Source organism: Caretta caretta, chromosome 2 (assembly GCF_965140235.1).
Source record: "Caretta caretta isolate rCarCar2 chromosome 2, rCarCar1.hap1, whole genome shotgun sequence".
Taxonomy (NCBI): Eukaryota; Metazoa; Chordata; order Testudines; family Cheloniidae; genus Caretta; species Caretta caretta.
Genome location: NC_134207.1, coordinates 144,979,008 through 144,999,291, shown reverse-complemented (window position 1 = coordinate 144,999,291; position 20,284 = coordinate 144,979,008). Strand labels below are relative to the sequence as shown.

Here is a 20,284-nt window from a genome sequence, read left to right as displayed (position 1 = left end):
AACACTGCTTCCTCCTCAGAAGGAACACTTCTCATGATGTTGTTTCATTCAGGAAACCAGGCCTTGCATTTCTTTGTTGCACTGTTTTCATTTTGCTCTCATGCCTGTCTAACCCACAGGTAGAGGAACTTCATTAAAATATTCTCAACTGGGTCTCTCTTACGGCCTGCTGCCATTGTAGGTTTTCCCTTCTAGTGAGAGACTGGTATGGTAGATCTCAAATCAATGAAGGCTACAGTCAGAAAGACCTCAAGACTTCTGGAATATGCTGCTCAAACAGTTTCACTTTTGTTTCTACTGCCTGTTTCTCCCTTCTCACATTTATCTCCAGACTTCTTCTCCGTGTCCAGATCTATTCCGCCCCCAACAATCATCTATTTATTTAACTTTTTGAAGCTTTGCACTTCTAGAGAGAGGTAAGGGATTGACTCTGTGTACTCAAATTTGCAGAGGAACAATAGGGTTGAGGTCTGTTATTTCTCTCCTCTATATATTATTTATTATTTATTTAAAAACATTTTTGCTGTTAACAAGCATGTTATCTCTGGCGACACAAATCAACAGTTTGAGAACTGCAAAACTAAGCACCCCGATAGTATTTTCTAGACTGAGCACTGAATCCCATTGGATAGATAGAAAGATTAACCTAAATAATCTATACAGTAGCCCCTGGAACCTACAAGATTGGTTCCCTAATCCATGAACTATTGGAACTCATTTACAAAACTTTTCTTAAACATTATATGAATATATTGTCTCATGGTATAGAATTAGAATTTATAATCCCTATTCCATGATGAGATATCTTTTAGCTATAATGTATGTTAATTAAAACTTTAGGCTTTTTTCCTCAAAAAGCTTTTCAGCAAAAAAAAAATCATATTTAAATTAAAAAAATCTGATTTAAAAAAAAAAAATTGTAAATAATTGATCTTTTCCACCCTGGTGAGAATCCTGCTAGATGCCTTTAGAGAAGCCGAATTTACAAGGCAAGTACAGGAGAAATTTACATTTCCCATGCACAAATTAGAATCTCTGTAAGACTAAAACTAGCTTAAACTCTGTGGAGCTCACCATTTAAGAACCCCATTGTGTAATACCCAGGATTTTATGCATCTTGCCATTTCCCCCTCATTATTTTGAAATAAATAACTAGCCAAAGTTGATCAGGCTTAAATTAGTGAGCTAACGGGAATAGAAATAGGAATGTCTACCAACAAAAGTATTTGTTGTAACTTGCTTCTGTTAAACTTATACATGTTTCTGTTCTGAATGTATGGAGGCTATATAAACTATAAGGTACCAATACCTTGTGTCTAGACTGTTAGCGTACATAATTAAGGTGATAAAATACACATCAACTTAAATAAACTATTTTTGAAACAAGGGGTCTTTTTTTGGAGAGTAGTATCATAAAACTTAATTCCTAAAAATGATTTTTGGTTGAAAGGTAATTGACTTAAAAACAAAAATGCATACAAGTATGTGGTGTTAGGGTATAAACCATTTTGTTTATTTGTATTGGATAGAGAAGTTCTGTCACCACTGTCATAGCTGATGCTACTGTTTTATTCCCCACCCTCACCTTTAGGCTCCATGAAGAAATAATTGACTTTTATGACTTCATGTCCCCTCGTCCTGAAGAAGCAACGATGAGAAGAGAAGTGGTGAAAAGAATAGAGACTGTCATCAAAGATCTTTGGCCTACAGCTGATGTGAGTATATCTCAAGTTTCAAATCAAATTTACTAGTACGCTGTAGAACAGAGTTCATTTAAGTTACATTTTGTCTTCCTAATGCAACCTTTTTTGAGTTCTCTCTCCATTTAACTTTTTAAAGATGAACTTGTCACAACTCTTGTATTACAGTGTAATAACCATTGCTGGCACTCACAACAAGCTACTCTTAATTGACACAATCAAAGGAGTTAGAAGCTTAATACAAGAATTTCAAACCTAGTAGTTATCTTGCTCTCTAAATCTTCAACAATAGCCAAACTGACTAAAGCAAAATTACATCCAAATAAGAAATTCTTGTGTGTATCATTTCTTGAGTAATAGCTTATGATTAAGTTGGTTACCGACATATGAACTTAATTCCTGATATTAGAGTGTAGACTTGCTTTCGCAACACTAACTAAATGTTGGACATTTGTTTTTTAGAACTTTTTAATTTTTGCAGGATTGGTATTGTAAACTATAAAAGAAACATGTAAAACCAAGCACTGATAGGCAGATAATTTTTATACACTATGTCTTGAAGATCCCCACAGATCTTCCTACATTATGGGAGCAGTAGGATATCAATATCCTGTGGGGAAAATGTGATACAAAAGTATGACTAAAATATGCTTAAGGATTATTGAGGGAAAAGGAGGTCAGAGGAACTAAATCACAATGTATAACCTCTACCAAGAAGTCTAAAGAAGGAAATTAGTAACACCAAGGTGAGATGCTCAATTGCTTGAGGCCATGTTTTGGACAAAATTCTAGGTCCCTTTCTTTTGCTTTTCAATAGCTTAAATAGTAACATTTTTACAAGCCCTTTCTGGAAGACTGTTCTTACTTTTTGTAGTTCCTTTTGCTGTTACTTTTGCCTACTATCGGTGAGCCTTATAGGAAGCAGCCTTTAATCAGATTTATTTGCAGCTGTGATGGTCCGCTGAAATGACCAAACATGAAGCAGAGAGACATTTTTATATAAAGTACATTAGTGTAATGGCAGGGAATGCAGGAAAAGTTAAGTGGCATATGTCTGAGAGAAGTTTGTCTCAGAAATGGTATTACACATCTACTGTTTGTCTAAGTTAATTATCCCTCTAAACAGATGGAGAAAATTTAACTGCTGTTGACTCTTCTGAATTTGATATGACAAGGTGGGCAAGGTAATATCTTTAATTGGACCAACTTCTGTTGGTGAGTGAGACATTACCCATACACCTTGTGTTTCTAATATCCTGGGACTGACACAGATACAACTACATTTCATACAACAGTTGAATTTGCTAAGTCAGTCTTACATTATAGGTGATTTATTTTGTTTCTGTTAAACTGTTAGCATTCATGTATTGTGTTTCCTACTTAATACTCATGTGTATGCATAAAACTTAGACACAACTACTTATTAGACAAGAACTTGTTTTTAATGTCTGTTTAAATTGGTTGTGTTTTCAGCATGTCTACAGCATTCTGAATTAGCTTTACACAGAAGAAATATGATCCTTAGAGTAGTTTCAAAAGAGATCCTGGTGAAAGTTAGGTCTTGGATACTATGTTCTTCATTGGTTTCACTTAAAGCCCATTTGAAGTAACCCCATTTACCAAAAATAACCAGTAACATATCCAGTTGATTAGTTCAACCCCAGGAATTGCCATAGCAGATCGGTGGTCCACCTAATCTAGTCTTGCCTTGCTCGAGATTCTAGTGGGGTGGCTTGCATATTTCAACCAATAAATATGGAGCTATAATGTGGATGTTTGAAGTCTTTCTACAGTTCACTGGCTATAGAATTAGTGTATTTACTTTGCTCAAGGTATTTTAAATATCTATTCCAAGACTGGCTTCTTCTCTTGTTTTGTCTTTAAAATTCATTACTACTGTCTTCAGATTCTAGCATCACTGATTTAAAAGTAAAGCTATCCCTGAGACCTGTTTTCCTCTGACTCTCCAATTATGCTTTTCTAAAAGGAAGGGATTGTTCTTCATTAGCATAAACCTCTCTAGGTGGGGTTGAGAGTTAATGTGATAAATAACTTAGGCCAGGTCTACACTACAGATTTCTGCTGGCATGGTGTTTCTCAGGGGCGTGAAGAAGTCACCTCTGTCTGATGTAGCTGTTATAGCAGTAGTTGCTACTGTTTTTACAGTAATACTGGCAAAGCCACACTTTTACAAGTATAGCTTACTTTGCATGTAATGGGTGGCTTTACTGTAGTGGTACAAAGTACAACTTTGCCAGTGTAGCTGTAAGCACACTAGGAGGGCTTTGCTGGTGTAGTATACTGGTATACCTATACCATAAAGTGCTTCTGGAGTAGGCATGGCCTTGGTTGCACTAGTCTTTGTTCTGCTGCTTATGGTGCTAGGCATGGTTTTCCTGAACAGAAGTGACCACGCTTTCCTGTTAAGTCTCCTTACTTTTAAGTCTAAAGATAATATCAAAATTAACATTTTTAGACTTACTGTATTAAACTGCAAACTTCTCTCAACACTTGAGTGGGTTAGGTGGGGGACAGAGTGAGGCTAACTCCACACCACCTCTTCCTTTATGATGTATTAATCTAAACTTGAGAGAACTTGAGCTGGGGTGGGTTAACATTTGTTTACATTGGTCAGATGGAGTCTCAAGGAATAGTTTAAGTAAACTCATGTTTTTCTGGACCTATTAACAGTAAGACTTGTTTGGCTGCATTTTGCTTTAATATTAATCATTGCAGGATGTGTTTTAGTATTTAACTTTTCCTTTCAGGTTCAGATATTTGGCAGCTTTAGTACAGGGCTTTACCTTCCAACTAGGTAAGTAACAAGTTACTTTGGTACATAACCTTTTTGGTCTGTCTTATGAAAGTGGTGATAAACCTCTAGAAGAGAATTGGTTTATTTTCAAATATTTGCAAACCAGAATGTGAAAGTGTAACAAACATTACTCAAAGTTTGTATCTAATGTCCCACCTAACCAGGGAAAAACCACTGAACATACTATGAACTTTGGGAAGTACATAAACATTTTAATATTCTTTGTGCCAGTATCCATACCCTCCACTGATTGCTGACTCTTGATTGAAAAAGCTTCTCCTAGATGCACTCTGGGATAACACTTGTTATCCTTTGAGATAATTCATGTCACTTACCCATACAAATTGAGCAGTATTGTGAAATATTTCATACTTGGTGGGATAGCTAATATTTACTGTCTAAGCCATATAATAACTGAGGTAATCATTGAACATTAATCATTAAACAATCATTGAAAATTAATTTCCCTACCTCTTACCAATATATAAATCTTTTTAAAACTGAAATTTAGTTTGTAGAAATTATGCCATTTATCTTTTGCAATTCAGTCAACTCAGTGTTTAAAATTGTCTAGCTAGTTTCACTCGAGTCACTAGCACAATGCACTTGTATCTTTATTTACAATATTCCAGGCTCGTGCATACTTCCAAAGCTGCTGCTTCTAGTGTTTGTTTAAAACCTTTATATTCATTTCATATTATTTTTTATAAAGTCACATTAGTTCTTGAAAACATTTTGGACTCCACAATTCTGTAAACTGCTTGCTTAACAGCATAATTAAACCTGAGTCCGCAGAGGTAATGAACCATATCATTTTTATAGAACTGTATTGTTTCTTGTTTTCAAGTAGGCTTCAGTAGGAAACCATTGGAGAAATTGACTTAATTATTTTTATAGACTTAATTGACCATTCTTATATCCACTTAAGTTGCAGTATGCTAGAAAGTATTGCAGAACTACCATACTTAAAGATTTGAGCTTTTTGGGAGCTCTTTCAAAGTATTGTGCAGAAGGTTAGTGTTGCCATTTATCTACAGGGGAATATGACTCTCTCATTTCAGTGGACTTTATTGTTATATTTTGTTTCCTGTCTATAGTGATATTGATTTAGTTGTTTTTGGGAAATGGGAACGCCCACCTCTACAACTGCTGGAACAAGCACTAAGGAAACACAATGTGGCTGAGCCATATTCCATTAAAGTACTTGACAAAGCTACGGTGAGTAATGAGAAACAAAATTCCTATTTGGAAAAATAAACTGCTTTGATGATAAGGTGACATAAATACAACATAAAGAAAAAAACTTGTTAAAGATGGCACATGTACCTATTTTGGTGCTTCCTGCATATTGACTTGCTGTGTTCATTTATCCCATGTTTTCCTGTTTTCTGGATAATGCTTTTGTAGAGTATGTGTTTGACAGAATCCAGCTAATAATGACATTCATAACCACTGTTCCAGAGATCTAGCTTCTTAGGAATTTTATTTACAGTGCTTGAAAGTTGTTAAAGGACTTCCTCAATTACTGCTTGGCAGCTTGGCTTGCTATCATGTTGCCCTTGTTAAACTCCCTGTCTCTGAAGGTGGACCATTGTGTACTGATGGCACAATGCTCTTTTACTTCAGCAACCACCTTGTCTCTGGTCATAACTACTTGGCTAACTAATCTGCAAAGTCTTCTAGAATTCAGAGAACTGTGATCCTATAGACTGTACAACCTTGACTTTGTGGGCAGAGGGGAAACTGGACCAAGAGAAATGTGATAATGGTTCTAGGTGCTGATTAAACCTTTTTAGCACTACTACATTGGTTGTGTAGCACTTAGTGTGGTAAGCAACTCAGAGAATACCTTGGGGATGGATAACCATAGGCTCACTTCTTTTCCAATGTAGTTTGGTTTTAGTATAGCTGTCTCTTGCAAACCAGAGAGACACAGAAGGTGAGATAATATCTCTTACCAGACCAACTTTTTGGCTCTGCAAACATCTCTAAACACTAGTTCTTCATTGCCTAAGTTTTGAAAGCTTTCACAAGAGTGAGTTAAGCTTAAGATGGAATCTTTGGTACAGTTATTCTGGCATGGAATGTTATTTCTTGAACTGATTTGAGAAACTTAACTAGTTGCCTCTCAAATGTTCCCTGTTTGTGGATAGTGGTATGGTCTACAACATGGGTGGGCAAATTTTGTGGCCCTTCGGCCACATCCGGGTATAAAAAGTGTATGGCAGGCCATGAAATTGAGGGTTGGGGTGCAGGGGGAGGGGGTATGAGGGCTCTGGCTGGGGGTGTGGGCTCTGGAGTGGGGCTGGGCATGAGGGGCTTGGGGTGTAGGCGGGTGCTCCGGGCTGGGACCAAGGGGTTTGGAGGGTGAGAGGGGGATCAGAGCAGGGAGTCAGGTGGGCATGTCCCCCCTCTGACTCCTACGCGGAGGCGCGGCCAGGTAGCTCTACGTGCTGCCACGTCTGCAGGTGCTGCCCCTGCACCTCTCATTGGCTGTGGTTCCTGGCTGCGGGGAGCTGCGGGGGCGGTGCTTGGGGCGGGGGTACCATGCAGAACTCCCTGGCCGTGCCTCTGCATAGGAGCCGGAAGGGGGACATGCCGCTGCTTCCGGGAGCTGTGCGGAAAGCCCCCAACTCTGCTTCCCGGAGGGAGCTCAAGGGCCGGATTAAAAGTTCTGATGGGCCGGACACAGCCCGCGGGCCATAGTTTGCCCATCTCTGGTCTACGGGGCTTCTGTATCTAGTGCCTTTCAGGAGATATAAACTTACTGGAAAACACCTAAACGTCTAATACTATTTGTTTAGATTCTGTGTAGCAGATTTGAAGCCACTCAGTTTTAGATGCAGTGGTTGTTGTGTCTTTGCTATTTATGCAGGACTACAGAGTGGCCTTAAGCAAGGACACTTAGCAATCTTGTAATTCCAGGTGAAAACACTAAAATCAACAACTTATTTTTCAGAATGCTTCCTAATACCTATGGAATAGACAGGTGTTCCATAGTGATGGTTTAGCATTTCAGTGCATGATAATTTCTAGCAGCCAGCTGTTTACAAGGCATGTGTCTCACACTGTTCTTATAACCCTGATGAATCAGGTGTCATGCATGCAGAGAGACTTTCTGATGGAAATTATGTAATTGCATGATTGGACTGACTTTAGGGAAATACTGTACAAAAGTATAGATTAATTCTTCAGGGGATAAAATGTGAACTCCTAAATCCCCTCTGAAAATAAATGAGTTGGCAGTGTCAAAAGCAAATGCCCAGAAAGGTGTTATTACTGTACTGTGATAGCAGAGCTAGTGTAGCCCACTGAGGTTGTGGCATGTTATCTTAGTATTTTGAAACACTTTGGAAACTGTTAGGACTCCTTTTGCTGGTTAGAGGTGCTAAAGCTCCACCACTGCTTGGCATTTAGTAATCTAGAAGCCACTCTAATCTGCATGAGCCCTTCCTTAATTACTTCCTTCCACTATTAGTGTGGATTAATGAGGTTATAATTGAAAACTGGAAAATGATAAACCTCTAATTGAAAATGAACACATGTAAAAAAAAAAATTCATTTTAGCATAGGAATGTTTTGTTAGTCTGGATTTAGTTGGTCTTCTAATCCAGTCATTTCAAGAAGTAATTGTCCACTTTAATTTAAGATAATAGTTCTCTATGGGTGTGTCTGCACTGCAGTCAGAGGTGGGACTAGGAGATGTAGACATACTCAATATAGCCAGTTTGAATCACAATAGTAGTGAAGCTGCCACGTCTTGAGTTAGCACTGGGTACCCAGGGAACCAGGTGGAGTTGTACAGCCTGTGCTGCCAGGGTTTCACTGTTTCTGCTTGAGCTAGCTAGATCAAAACTGTCTTAGTAATTTTTACATGTGCTGCATTCATACCCTCAATCAGCCCCTTGCAGACCTCCACCTGATGTTCAGTAACATAGTGTCTGTTTAGGCCTGTTGTGTCTGAATGTTGTAAATTAAGGAAATGTGTAACTAATCAAATATAGAAAAGCTTCAGCCTAGTGTTTGGGATGTATAAAATGTCTCTCTTCTACAAATATTTGCAGGTACCAATAATAAAACTTACAGACCAGGAGACAGAAGTGAAAGTTGACATAAGTTTTAATGTGGAAACTGGTGTGAAGGCAGCTCGATTTATCAAGGAGTACATGAAGGTACAAACTGCATAATTGATGCTACTAATCAATAAACATCAGTATACTGTTTTGTCCTTTACTTTACTCTAGGGCATGTAAATTTGTGTCTTAAGAACTCTAAAATATTTAAACACAGGGAAATGTTATGGGTCTCTACCTGGAAGAGAATAACATTAAATTCCATTAACTTTAACCAGTCTTGTGTTTTATAGATTGGAGATCAGCTGTGGAAACAGTTAAACTTTTAAAGGGCAGTGAGTTTTATGAAGGGGCCCTAATAAAATTGGACTAGAAACTGTTGGCTTTAGTTTTCTGGCTGTGTTGTTCTAAGCATTTGCCAGAGGTGGTTAAGAACATAAGAATATCCATACTGTCAGACCTAAGTTCCCTGTAAGCTCTGCAGCTACGCAGCAGCCTATTTAGTTCTGCACAGGCGCTCAGTGAACCCACCTGGCCGGGACCTGCTGCGACCGGGGGAGAGGTGCCACTCCCCCTGCTGGGACCTACCCCGGCCCCTAATCTGCTGTAGCTGGGGAAAGGGTGGCCTGAACTGAGCCCTAGCCCGGACCTGCTATGCCTGGGGTGCCCAGTCCCTACTCAGCCCTGGACCTGCTGCGGCTGGGGGAGGGGTGGCTTGAATTCAGCCCTGGCCTGGACCTGTTGAGGCCGGAGCGCCCCTTCCCCAGACCGGCCGGGGCGCTTATCCCACGCCCCAGCCCTGGAGCTGCTACGGCAGGGAGAGGCACTTCTCCCACCCAGCCCAGGTGCTGCTGCGGGGAGAGAGCTGGGAGAAGTCCTCTCTCCCTGTTGTAGCCCTGGAGCACTCCCCTGCACCCCAACCCTCTGCCTGAGCCCCTCATCCCCTCCCCCACCCTGGACCCTGCACCCCAATCCTCTGCCCAACCCTGAACCCTTTATCCATGGCCCCACCCCAGAGCCTGGACCCCTACTCGGAGCCCTCACATCCCTGCACTTTAACCTTCTGCCCCAGTCCTGAGCCCACTCCTACACTCCAAACCCCTTGGCGCCTCCCCCACCCCACACATGCATTTTGTTATGTGCACCGATATGAAGGTGATGTGTCACACGTCACCTCCATATTGGTGCATATAACAAAATTCAGTCCACGCACGGGTGGTAAAAATGAGAGGGAACACTGTGTCAGACCAATGGACCATCTAGCCCAGTATCCCATCTTCCAACAGTGACCAGTGCCAGATGCTTCAGAGAGAATGAACAGAACAGGCCAATTATTGAGTGATTTATCCCCTGTTGTCCAGTCTTAGGTTCTGGCAGTTGGAGGTTTAGGGACATCCAGAGCATGGGTTTGGATGTCTGACCATCATGGCTAATAGCCATTGATGGACCTCTCCTCCAAGAACTTATCTAATTATTTTTTGAACCCAGTTTTACTTTTGGCCTTCATAACATTACCCTGCAACAAGTTCCACAGGTTGATTGTGCATTGTGTGAAGAAGTACTTCCTTAGGTTAGTTTCAACCTGCTGTCTATTAATGTCATTGGGTGACCTTGTGTTACTTACCCCTTCACATAACACTTCCCGATTCACTTTCTCTATACCATTCATGATTTTATAGACCTGTCATATCCCCCATCCTTAATCATCTCTTCTCTAAGATGAACAGTCCCAGTCTTTTTAATCTCTCCTCGTATGCACACTGCTCCATACCCCTAATCCTTTTTGTTACCCTTCTCTGTACCTTTCCCCATTCTAATATATCTTTTTTGAGATGGGGTGACCAGAGCTGTGCACAGTATTTAAAATGTGGGCATACCATGGATTTATATCATCTGCCTTGTCCTCATCCATCTTTCCACGAACGCAAGTCGATGCTACACCATTCCATTTTGTTGTGAGCATGTTCTTTCCATTTTTGGCCAAAGAGTTTTGCCATGTGATCCGCCCAACTCGTTTTCGTTCTGCCCAGCGGTCGCTTGTGGTCTCTGGGGATCCAGTCACTGATGCAGGTTGTTCACCTGTTGTCTTGCCTGTGGACTACATGACCCACCCATCTCATTGATCACCTCTGTACGCCTTCTGATCTCCTCATTTGTTGTATGATCATGGAGCAATGTCTTGCACATTTGCCTTTCCATTGCTCTCTGGGTGACCATCAATTTTTCTTCCTCCCCTTTTGTCGTTGACCACCTTTTTGCTCCATATATCATTGCTGGCAGAACAGTGGAGTAAGAAATGATCGCGGAGCATCTCTGGTTGCGTTCGCAGAGGCAAACCATCTCCATGTAATGAACATGTTTCAAAAAGAACAAAGGCAGTGGACATGGAAAAGCTGGGATGGAGTCTCACTGAATCAGATTGATTATGTATTGACAGATACTAGAAGAATCTTCAACGATGTACCAATAATAGGCGAATGAATCATTAGCACAGGCTCAGACCATCATATTTATATAGTAGCATTATGATATTTTATGTCTTCTCTTTCCTAATGATGCCTAGCGTTAGCTTTTTTGATTATTGCGGCATGTTGAGTAGACATTTCCAGAGAATTATCCATATTGACTCCAAGATATCTTTGAGTGGCAGAGCTAATTAGAACCCATCATTTTTATAGGTAGTTGAGATTGTTTTGCAATGTGCATTACTTTGCACTTATCAACATTGAATTTCATCTGCCATTTTGTTAACCAGTCACCCAGTTTTGTGAGATTCCTTTGTAACTCTTTGCAGTCTGCTTTGGACTTAATATATTAAGTAATTTTGTATTGTGTGCAGACTTTGCCACCTTGCTGTTTACCCCCCTTTCCAGATCAGTTATGAATGTGTTGAACAGCACAGGTCCTAGTACAAAACTGACCATTTATTCTGACCCTTTGTTTCCTATTTTTGAACTACTTACTGATCCATGAGGGGACCTTCTTTTACTGCCAGGGCCTGGGAGGACTGTCCACAAACATTCATTCTTCATATAATGTAGAAGCACAAGACCCTGATGTAAGACTATCAAGCCAGCTCCTTTATAGTGGAATCTTGTTACACAACTATAACTTTAAAATAAGATGTCCTAATTGGCTTGTAAGAGCTACCTTAATCTTATCAGAAAGTTTCAGTATAGTAGAATAAGACTTCTATCACAGTGAAAAAGTAGCCAACTTGAATATTATACTTACCTGAAAGTTTTGTGTCCCCTATGGTTACATGTAACATGTAAGGATACTATAAAAAGAAAATGAAATATCTTTCCCATTCTGTTTTGCTGTGCTTTGACAGCACTTCTTGTTTAGTCGGTTATTTGCTCATGTGTAGTCAATGTCTCTATTGCAGAAGAACCCTTAAACATAAAGCCTTTCTGCTCCACTGTTTCTTTAAAAAAAACAAAAAAACCCAAACTTTTCAAAACGAAAGGTGAACACTTTATACCATCTTATCAGAAATCAGATTTTTTTCTTTAAACTGGTAATTTGAAGGGACTGTGCCAACTTGAATGTTAATGATGGGAGGTATTAGGTTAGCTAGAGGGAAAATACGTACACTGAAGAGATTTGCATGGTCACATTTTGATCTGCAGTCTTTTTTTACTTTGTTTAAAAACATTAGAGAACTTGAATCTCACTAAAATACTTGACTATTATATCTTAGATTCTAAAATCACATATTAGAATATTATTGTAATAGCATTCCCAGTGAAGGTTAAGAAAGTACTTCCTTGCCAAACCATATTTTCTTCTTCAAGTAGCGTCCCCATGGGTACTCCACTGTAGGTGTGTGTCTTTGAGTGCTGTTCCCTATGTGGATTCCAAATATGGGTACGCTTGAGTGCCGTGCGCCACAGCTGGAACTGTTCGTAGTAGTGTCCTCTGACGGGTTGGATCACAGAAACCCCTTTGGGACTGCCATCTGATGTGCCTAGACTACATCTGAGCCCGTTTTCCCTGCCAGCTTGGGACTTCAATACCTTGCCTTGTTTAAGCCAGACACGCTTTCCTGTTGCAAACAGAGGTCCAAGTCTGAACCACATCCCCCACAAGCTGCAGGCTTAACTGAAAACGGCTTAAGAAGAGCTTCTGTCTCCAGCATTCAGATACCCAGCTCCCAATGGGGTCCAAACCCTAAATAAATCCGTTTTACCTGTATAAAGCTTATACAGGGTAAACTTGTAAATTGCTCGCCCTCTATAACACTGATAGAGATATGAGCAGCTGTTTGCCCCCCCAGGTATTAATACTTACTCTGGGTTAATTAATAAGGAAAATGATTTTATTAAATGCAGAAAGTAGGATTTAAGTAGTTCCAAGTAATAACAGACAGAACAAAGTAAATTACCAAACAAAATAAAATAAAACACACAAATCTAAGCCTAATGCCGTGGGAAACTAAATGCAGGTAAATCTCACCCTCAGATGTTCCAATAAGCTTCTCTGACATATTAGCCTCCTTCTAGTCTGGGTTCAGCAATCACTCACTCCCCTGTAGTTACTGTCCTTTGTTCCAGTTTTTCAGACAGCCTCTCCACCCCCAAAGGATATCTCTTGAGCCAGCTGAAGACAAAATGGAGGGGTTTCCCAGGGGCTTATATAGCCTCCCTCTTGTGGGTGGAAACCCCTCTCTCCCCCTCTGTAGAATTACAGCTCCAAGATGGAGTTTTGGAGTCACATGGGCAAGTCACATGTCCATGCATGACTCAGTTCTTTACAGGCTGACGCCATGTTAGCCCGAACATTCCCAGGAAGGATCTGATGTGGATTGGCGTGTATCAAGGTCCATTGTTGGCCACGTACTCCCAGTTACTTGAATAACCCCTTCACGCTATGTTGAACAAGTCTGCTGTAGGTACTTTCTACAGCAAACACTTGAAATACAAGCATAGAGCCAATACTCATAACTTCAGATATAAAAAATGATACATGCGTACGAATAGGATGAATACATTCAGTAGAACATAACTTTTGCAAAGATACGTTACGTGGCATATGTAGCATAAAACATTCCAGTTATGTTACATTTACAGATAGCTCAGTGGTTTGAGCACTGGCCTGCTAAACCCAGCGTTGTGAGTTCAATCCTTGAGGGGGGCATTTAGGGATCTGGGGCAAAAATTGGGGATTGGCCCTGCTTTGAGCAGGGGGTTGGACTAGATGACCTCCTGAGGTCCCTTCCAACCCTGATATTCTGTATTTCTGTAAAGCATTATGGGGTGCAATGTCACATGTCCGTTGACCCGCATGGCTTTAAGAGGCTGTGCAGGTCGGCACCGCTCTAGTTCCTTCTTCCTGCTGAATGGCCGGAGTTGGAACCACTGTCCCTTAGTGCTCTTAGCTCGCTAAGAGAACTACTCTTTTCGTTGTATATAGTTTTCCCCATAGTTCTTAGTTGTCTGTTAGTTGTACCCCTTAGTTCTTAGGTTTCTGTTGGACTTTTCCCTTCCGGGGACCTTTCCCCAGCTCAGGGACTGTGCCCCAGTAAGCCGGTTTTAAATACTGTGTTTCCTGTCCATGCTCCATCTCTGTGAGTGACTAGCACCAGCACTGAATCTACTGTCTTGGTGAGAATCACATTTCCGCCTGCTGATCATCTGTCGCTCGTTCCCGCCACATACCTGGGAAGTCAGAGAACTTCACCTCTGCAAATTCCTTATTGGAATTGCACCCATGTGCACAATCGGATCTTGCAACCATGGATCTGTCAGCGACGCCCAGTACTGGCAGTCAAGTGCCTCCCCAGGCCTTTGCTGCCCGGCTTTGGTGACACTGGCCCATCTAGCCAAAGCCGACTGTGTGCACGAGAAGCATGCTCATGGGCAAAAAGGCAGCTCCCTGATGGGGACTACCTTTAAGCACAGTATTGCCTTCTTGAGCCATGCCAGGTTGGATGAGAAATTGTGCATTGATCCAGATGCTCCTGCTCCAAAGAAGCCTCGCATGGAGCTCAAGTCCAAGCACTATGCCCCATCGGTGCCACCGCTGGCCTTGGTGACTGATCCACCGCCAGAACCATTGGGACTTACAGCTCTGCCTACGCCAGGCAATCTTTCCCCTCTTAGGCCCACAGCTGAGTTCATGCTGCCATAAGCTAGGGCACCTCCATGTCTCTGTCCTTCAGGTGTCTTTTGTCTGCTGTCTTCTGAGGATGACGCTCCTGATCTAGCTCTGTTCCACCTTTCTCCACAGTTGCCCTCAGATGCACCCTGGCTTCTCTTGGACTGTGCGTCCTTCGCTGCACTGATGGTACCACTGGGTCAGACAGCCCCACCCTTACCTGACCAGTCTTCAGGCCTCTAAACCGGACACTACCTTCAGGCCAGCGTACTCATACAGCCCAAATCCCCAGCACCAACCGTATCCTCCAATATATGCTCTGCCGGCTGATCCATGGTTCCACTACCCGCGAGCTCTGTCAGTGCCTACTGGGTCACTTGGGACCCCTGCCATTCCTGCATTCCATCCCTCCACCCTTATCGTCGCCTTTCTCTAATGCATACCACTTCTTCCCACTCTACCGGAACCTCTGACCATTCCCACTCCTTTCGCACCGGTGGTACCAACAGCGCCATCGTCTCCTCCAATTTCTCATCCACATCTGTCCCCTGATAAGCTTAAAATCATAGAATCATCGAATATCAGGGTTGGAAGGGACCTTATCAGGTCATCTAGTCCAACCCCCTGCTCAAAGCAGGACCAATCCCCAACTAAATCATCCCAGCCAGGGCTTCGTCAAGCCTGACCTTAAAAACTTCTAAGGAAGGAGATTCCACCACCTCCCTAGGTAACCCACTCCAGTGTTTCACCACCCTCCCAGTGAAAAACTTTTTCCTAATATCCAACCTAAACCTCCCGTACTGCAACTTAAGACCTTTGCTCCTTGTTCTGTCATCTGCTACCACTGAGAACAGTCTAGATCCATCCTCTTTGGAACCCCCTTTCAGGTAGTTGAAAGCAGCTATCAAATCCCCCCTCATTCTTCTCTTCCGCAGACTAAACAATCCAGTTCCCTCAGCCTCTCCTCATAAGTCATGTGTTCCTGTCCCCTAATCATTTTTATTGCCCTCCGCTGAACGCTTTCCAATTTTTCCACATCCTTCTTGTAGTGTGGGGCCCAAAACTGGACACAGTACTCCAGATGAGGCCTCACCAATGTCGAATAGAGGGGAACGATCATGTCCCTTGATCTGCTGGCAATGTGCCCCTACTTATACATCCCAAAATGCCATTGGCCCTCTTGGCAACAAGGGCACACTGTTGACTCACATCCAGCTTCTCATCCACTGTAACCCCTAGGTCCTTTTCTGCAGAACTGCTGCCGAGCTATTCGGTCCCTAGTCTGTAGCGGTGCATGGGATTCTTCCGTCCTAAGTGCAGGACTCTGCACTTGTCCTTGTTGAACCTCATCAGATTTCTTTTGGCCCAATCCTCCAATTTGTCTAGGTCCCTCTGTATCCTATCCCTACCCTCCAGTGTATCTACCTCTCCTCCCAGTTTACTGTCATCTGCAAACTTGCTGAGGGTGCAATCCATACCATCATCCAGATCATTAATGAAGATATTGAACAAAACCGGCCCCAGGACCGACCCTTGGAGCACTCCACTTGATACCGGCTGCCAACTAGACATGGAGCCATTGATCACTGCCCGTTGAGCCCGACAATCTAGCCAGCTTTCTATCCACCTTATAGTACATTCATTCAGCCCATACTTCTTTAACTTGCTGACAAGAACACTGTGGGAGACCGAGGCCAAAAGCTTTGCTAAAGGCAAGGAACAACACTTCCACCGCTTTCTCCTCATCCACAGAGCCAGTTATCTCGTCATAGAAGGCAATTAGATTAGTCAGGCATGACTTTCCCTTGGTGAATCCATGCTGACTGTTCCTGATCACTTTCCTCTCCTCTAAGTGCTTCAGAATTGATTCCTTGAGGACCTGCTCCATGATTTTTCCAGGGACTGAGGTGAGGCTGACTGGCCTGTAGTTCCCAGGATCATCCTCCTTCCCTTATTTAAAGATGGGCACTACATTAGCCTTTTGCCCGTCGTCCGGGACTTCTCCCGATTGCCATGAGTTTTCAAAGATAATGGCCAATGGCTCTGCAATCACATCCGCCAACTCCTTTAGCACTCTCGGATGCAGCACATCCGGCCCCATGGACTTGTGCTTGTCCAGCTTTTCTAAATAATCCCAAACCACTTCTTTCACCACAGAGGGCTAGTCACCTCCTCCCCATGCTGTGCTGCCTAGTGCAGTCGTCTGGGAGCTGACCTTGTTTGTGAAGACAGAGGCAAAAAAAGCATTGAGTATATTAGCTTTCTCCACATCCTCTGTCACTAGGTTGCCTCCCTCATTCAGTAAGGGGCCCACACTTTCCTTGACTTTCTTCTTGTTGCTAACGTACCTGAAGAAACCCTTCTTGTTACTCTTAACATCTCTTGCTAGCTGCAACTCCAGGTGTGATTTGGCCTTCCTGATTTCACTCCTGCATGCCCGAGCAATATTTTTATATTCTTCCCTGGTCATTTGTCCAATCTTCTACTTCTTGTAAGCTTCTTTTTTGTGTTTAAGATCAGTAAGGATTTCACTGTTAAGCCAAGCTGGTCACCTGCCATATTTACTATTCTTTCTACACATCGGGATGGTTTGTCCCTGTAACCTCAATAAGGATTCTTTAAAATACAGCAGGATCTCCTGGACTTCTTTCCCCCTCATGTTATTCTCCCAGGAGATCCTGCCCATCAGTTCCCTGAGGGAATCAGTCTGCTTTTCTTAAGTCCAGGGTCCGTTTTCTGCTGCTCCCCTTTCTTCCCTGTGTCAGGATCCTGAACTCGACCATCTCATGGTCACTGCCTCCCAGGTTCCCATCCACTTTTGCTTCCCCTACTAATTCTTCCCGGTTTGTGAGCAGCAGGTCAAGAAGAGCTCTGCCCCTATTTGGTTCCTCCAGCACTTGCACCAGGAAATTGTCCCCTACATTTTCCAAAAACTTCCTGGATTGTCTGTGCACTGCTGTATTGCTCTCCCAGCAGATATCAGGGTGATTGAAGTCTCCCATGAGAACCAGGGCCTGTGATCTAGTAACTTCTGCGAGTCGCTGGAAGAAAGCCTCGTCCACCTCATCCCTCTGGTCTGGTGGTCTATAGCAGACTCCCACCACGACATCACCCTTGTTGCTCACGCTTCTAAACTTAATCCAGAGACTCTCAGGTTTTTCTGCAGTTTCATACTTGAGCTCTGAGCAGTCATACTGCTCCCTTACATACAATGCAACTCCCCCACCTTTTCTGCCCTGCCTGTCCTTCCTGAACAGTTTATATCCATCCATGACAATACTCCAGTCATGTGAGTTATCTCACCAAGTCTCTGTTATTCCAATCACATCATAATTCCTTGACTGTGCCAGGACTTCCAGTGCTCCCTGCTCCCTAATCATAGAATTTTAGGGTTGTAAGAGACCTCAGGAGGTTATCTAGTCCAATCTCCTGCTCAAAACAGGATGAACACCAACTAAATCATCCCAGCCAGGGCTTTGTCAAGCCGGGCCTTAAAAACCTGTAAGGATGGAGATTCACCACCTCCCTAGGTAACCCATTCCAGTGTTTCACCACTCTCCTAGTGAAATAGTGTTTCCTAATATCTAACCTCGACCTCCCCCACAGCAACTTGAGACCATTGCTTCTTATTCTGTCATCTGTCACCACTGAGAACAGCCTAGCTCCATCCTCTTTTGGTACCCCCATTCAGGTACTTGAAGGCTGCTATTAAATCCCCCCTCACTCTTCTCTTCTGCAGACTAAATAATCCCAGTTCCCTCAGCCTCTCCTCGTAAGTCATGTGCCCCAGCTCTCTAATCATTTTCGTTGCTCTTCGTTGGGCTCTCTCCAATTTGTCCACATCCATTCTGCAGTGGGGGGACCAAAACTGGACACAGTACTCCAGGTGTGGTCTCACCAGTGCCGAACAGAGGTGAATAATCACTTCCCTTGCTCTGCTGGCAATGCTCCTACTAATACAGCCCAATATGCCATTAGCCTTCTTGGCAACAAGGGCACACTGCTGACTCATATGCAGCTTCTTGTCCACTGTGATCCCAAGGTCTTTTTCTGGAGAACTGCTGCTTAGCCAGTCGATCCCCAGCCTGTAGCAGTGCATGGGATTCTTCCTTCCTAAGTGCAGGACTCTGCACTTGTCCTTGTTGAACCTCATCAGATTTCTTTTGGCCCAATCCTCCAATTTGTCTAGGTCACTCTGGACCCTATCCCTACCCTCCAGCATATTTACCTCTCCCCCCATCTTAGTGTCTTCTGCAAATTTTCTGAGGGTGCAATTAATCCCATCATCCAGATTATTAATAAAGATGTTGAAGAAAACCGGTCCCAGGACCGACCCCCGGGGCACTCCACTTTATACTGGCTGCCAACTAGACATCGAGCTTTTGATCACTACCCATTGAGCCCGACAATCTAGCCAGCTTTCTATCCACCTTATAGTCCATTCATCCAGTCCATACTTTTTTAACTTGCTGGCAAGAATGCTGTGGGAGACCGTATCAAAAGCTTTGCTAAACTCAGGATGTATCTTATCCTGCCCACTCTCCTCCCAGCGACTACATGCAGCACCAGGACTTGCTTTAACACATGGCTACAGCCCTCAACCTGCCTGTCGAAGATGTCCATGATCCAGAAAACCAATTCCTGGACATCCTGCAACCCCCTGGACTCTCCTATACCGCCTTCCCTGTTCATGGTGCCCTCATGCAGCCAGCCCAAGCTATTCGTCCTAGCCCAGCATCTTGTTCCCCTATCCCAAAACTGGCAGAGCACCATTATTTCATCTTCTCTAAGGGCACAGACTATGTTTACAACCCTTTACCCCCAACTTGCTGGTCTTGCAAGCTGTGACCGAGTGCTCCTGCCAACAACATTTCCGCTCTACGCTGCCTGACCAGGCTGCGAAGAAGCTGGACCTGTGGGCTGCAAGGTCTACTCATCTGCTAAGCCTCTAATTTCATATTGCCAGCTACCGGGCCATCCTGGCGAAGTACGAATTCCTTTCGTACTCTAAGCTGGCAGACTTTCATGACTTGCTTTCCCTGGAAAAACAGCAGGACTTCCAATATCTTGTGGATGAGGGCAGGCTGGTAGCTAAAGTGTCTTTCTAGGCCGCGGTTTATGCCGCCGACACCACCTCCTGCTCCTTGGCATTTGGGGTCGTCGTCAGCTGGCTCTAGTTCAGCGACTTTCCTAAGGAGGTCCAAACTACTCTGGAGGACCTTCCCTTCGAGAATAATAATCTGTTCAGTGACAAAATGGATTAAATGCATTCTTCAAGGATTCTTGCCCCTCTCCAGTCCCTGGGCCTCTACTAAATTCCCCCACCCCCCACAGCTTACCAACAACAACAGTTGTCCTTCAGACCCATGCCATGTGCAGCATTACCCCCAGCGCCTGCCTGACTCTTCCCGCCATTGCCCATATTCACAACGGCCACGCTCCTCCACCACAGCTACTTCTTCCACATCTATCTTCCCGCATTGTCCTCCCAAGCAACCCTTTTGACTCTTTACTCAAGAGCTGCGAACCTTCCCCCAAAACCACCTGTACTAGGAGGGGTGGAGGATCACCTTGCCCCCTTAGCTTGCATTTGGGGC

The 20,284-nt window shown here is 43.2% G+C and overlaps 1 protein-coding gene across 9 annotated transcripts in view; it reads left to right on the top strand.

Annotated features, from left to right (window-relative positions):
• The window catches only part of TENT4A (terminal nucleotidyltransferase 4A), a 150,166-nt gene that overhangs the window by 17,554 nt on the left and 112,328 nt on the right, over positions 1-20,284 (top strand). For all 9 annotated transcript variants that reach the window (XM_048839534.2, XM_048839541.2, XM_048839536.2 and 6 more), the window contains exons 2-5: positions 1,592-1,715; positions 4,469-4,515; positions 5,613-5,733; positions 8,580-8,687. In XM_048839534.2, coding sequence (XP_048695491.1) covers positions 1,592-1,715; positions 4,469-4,515; positions 5,613-5,733; positions 8,580-8,687 — 400 coding nt within the window. The remainder of the gene's footprint in view (positions 1-1,591; positions 1,716-4,468; positions 4,516-5,612; positions 5,734-8,579; positions 8,688-20,284) is intronic.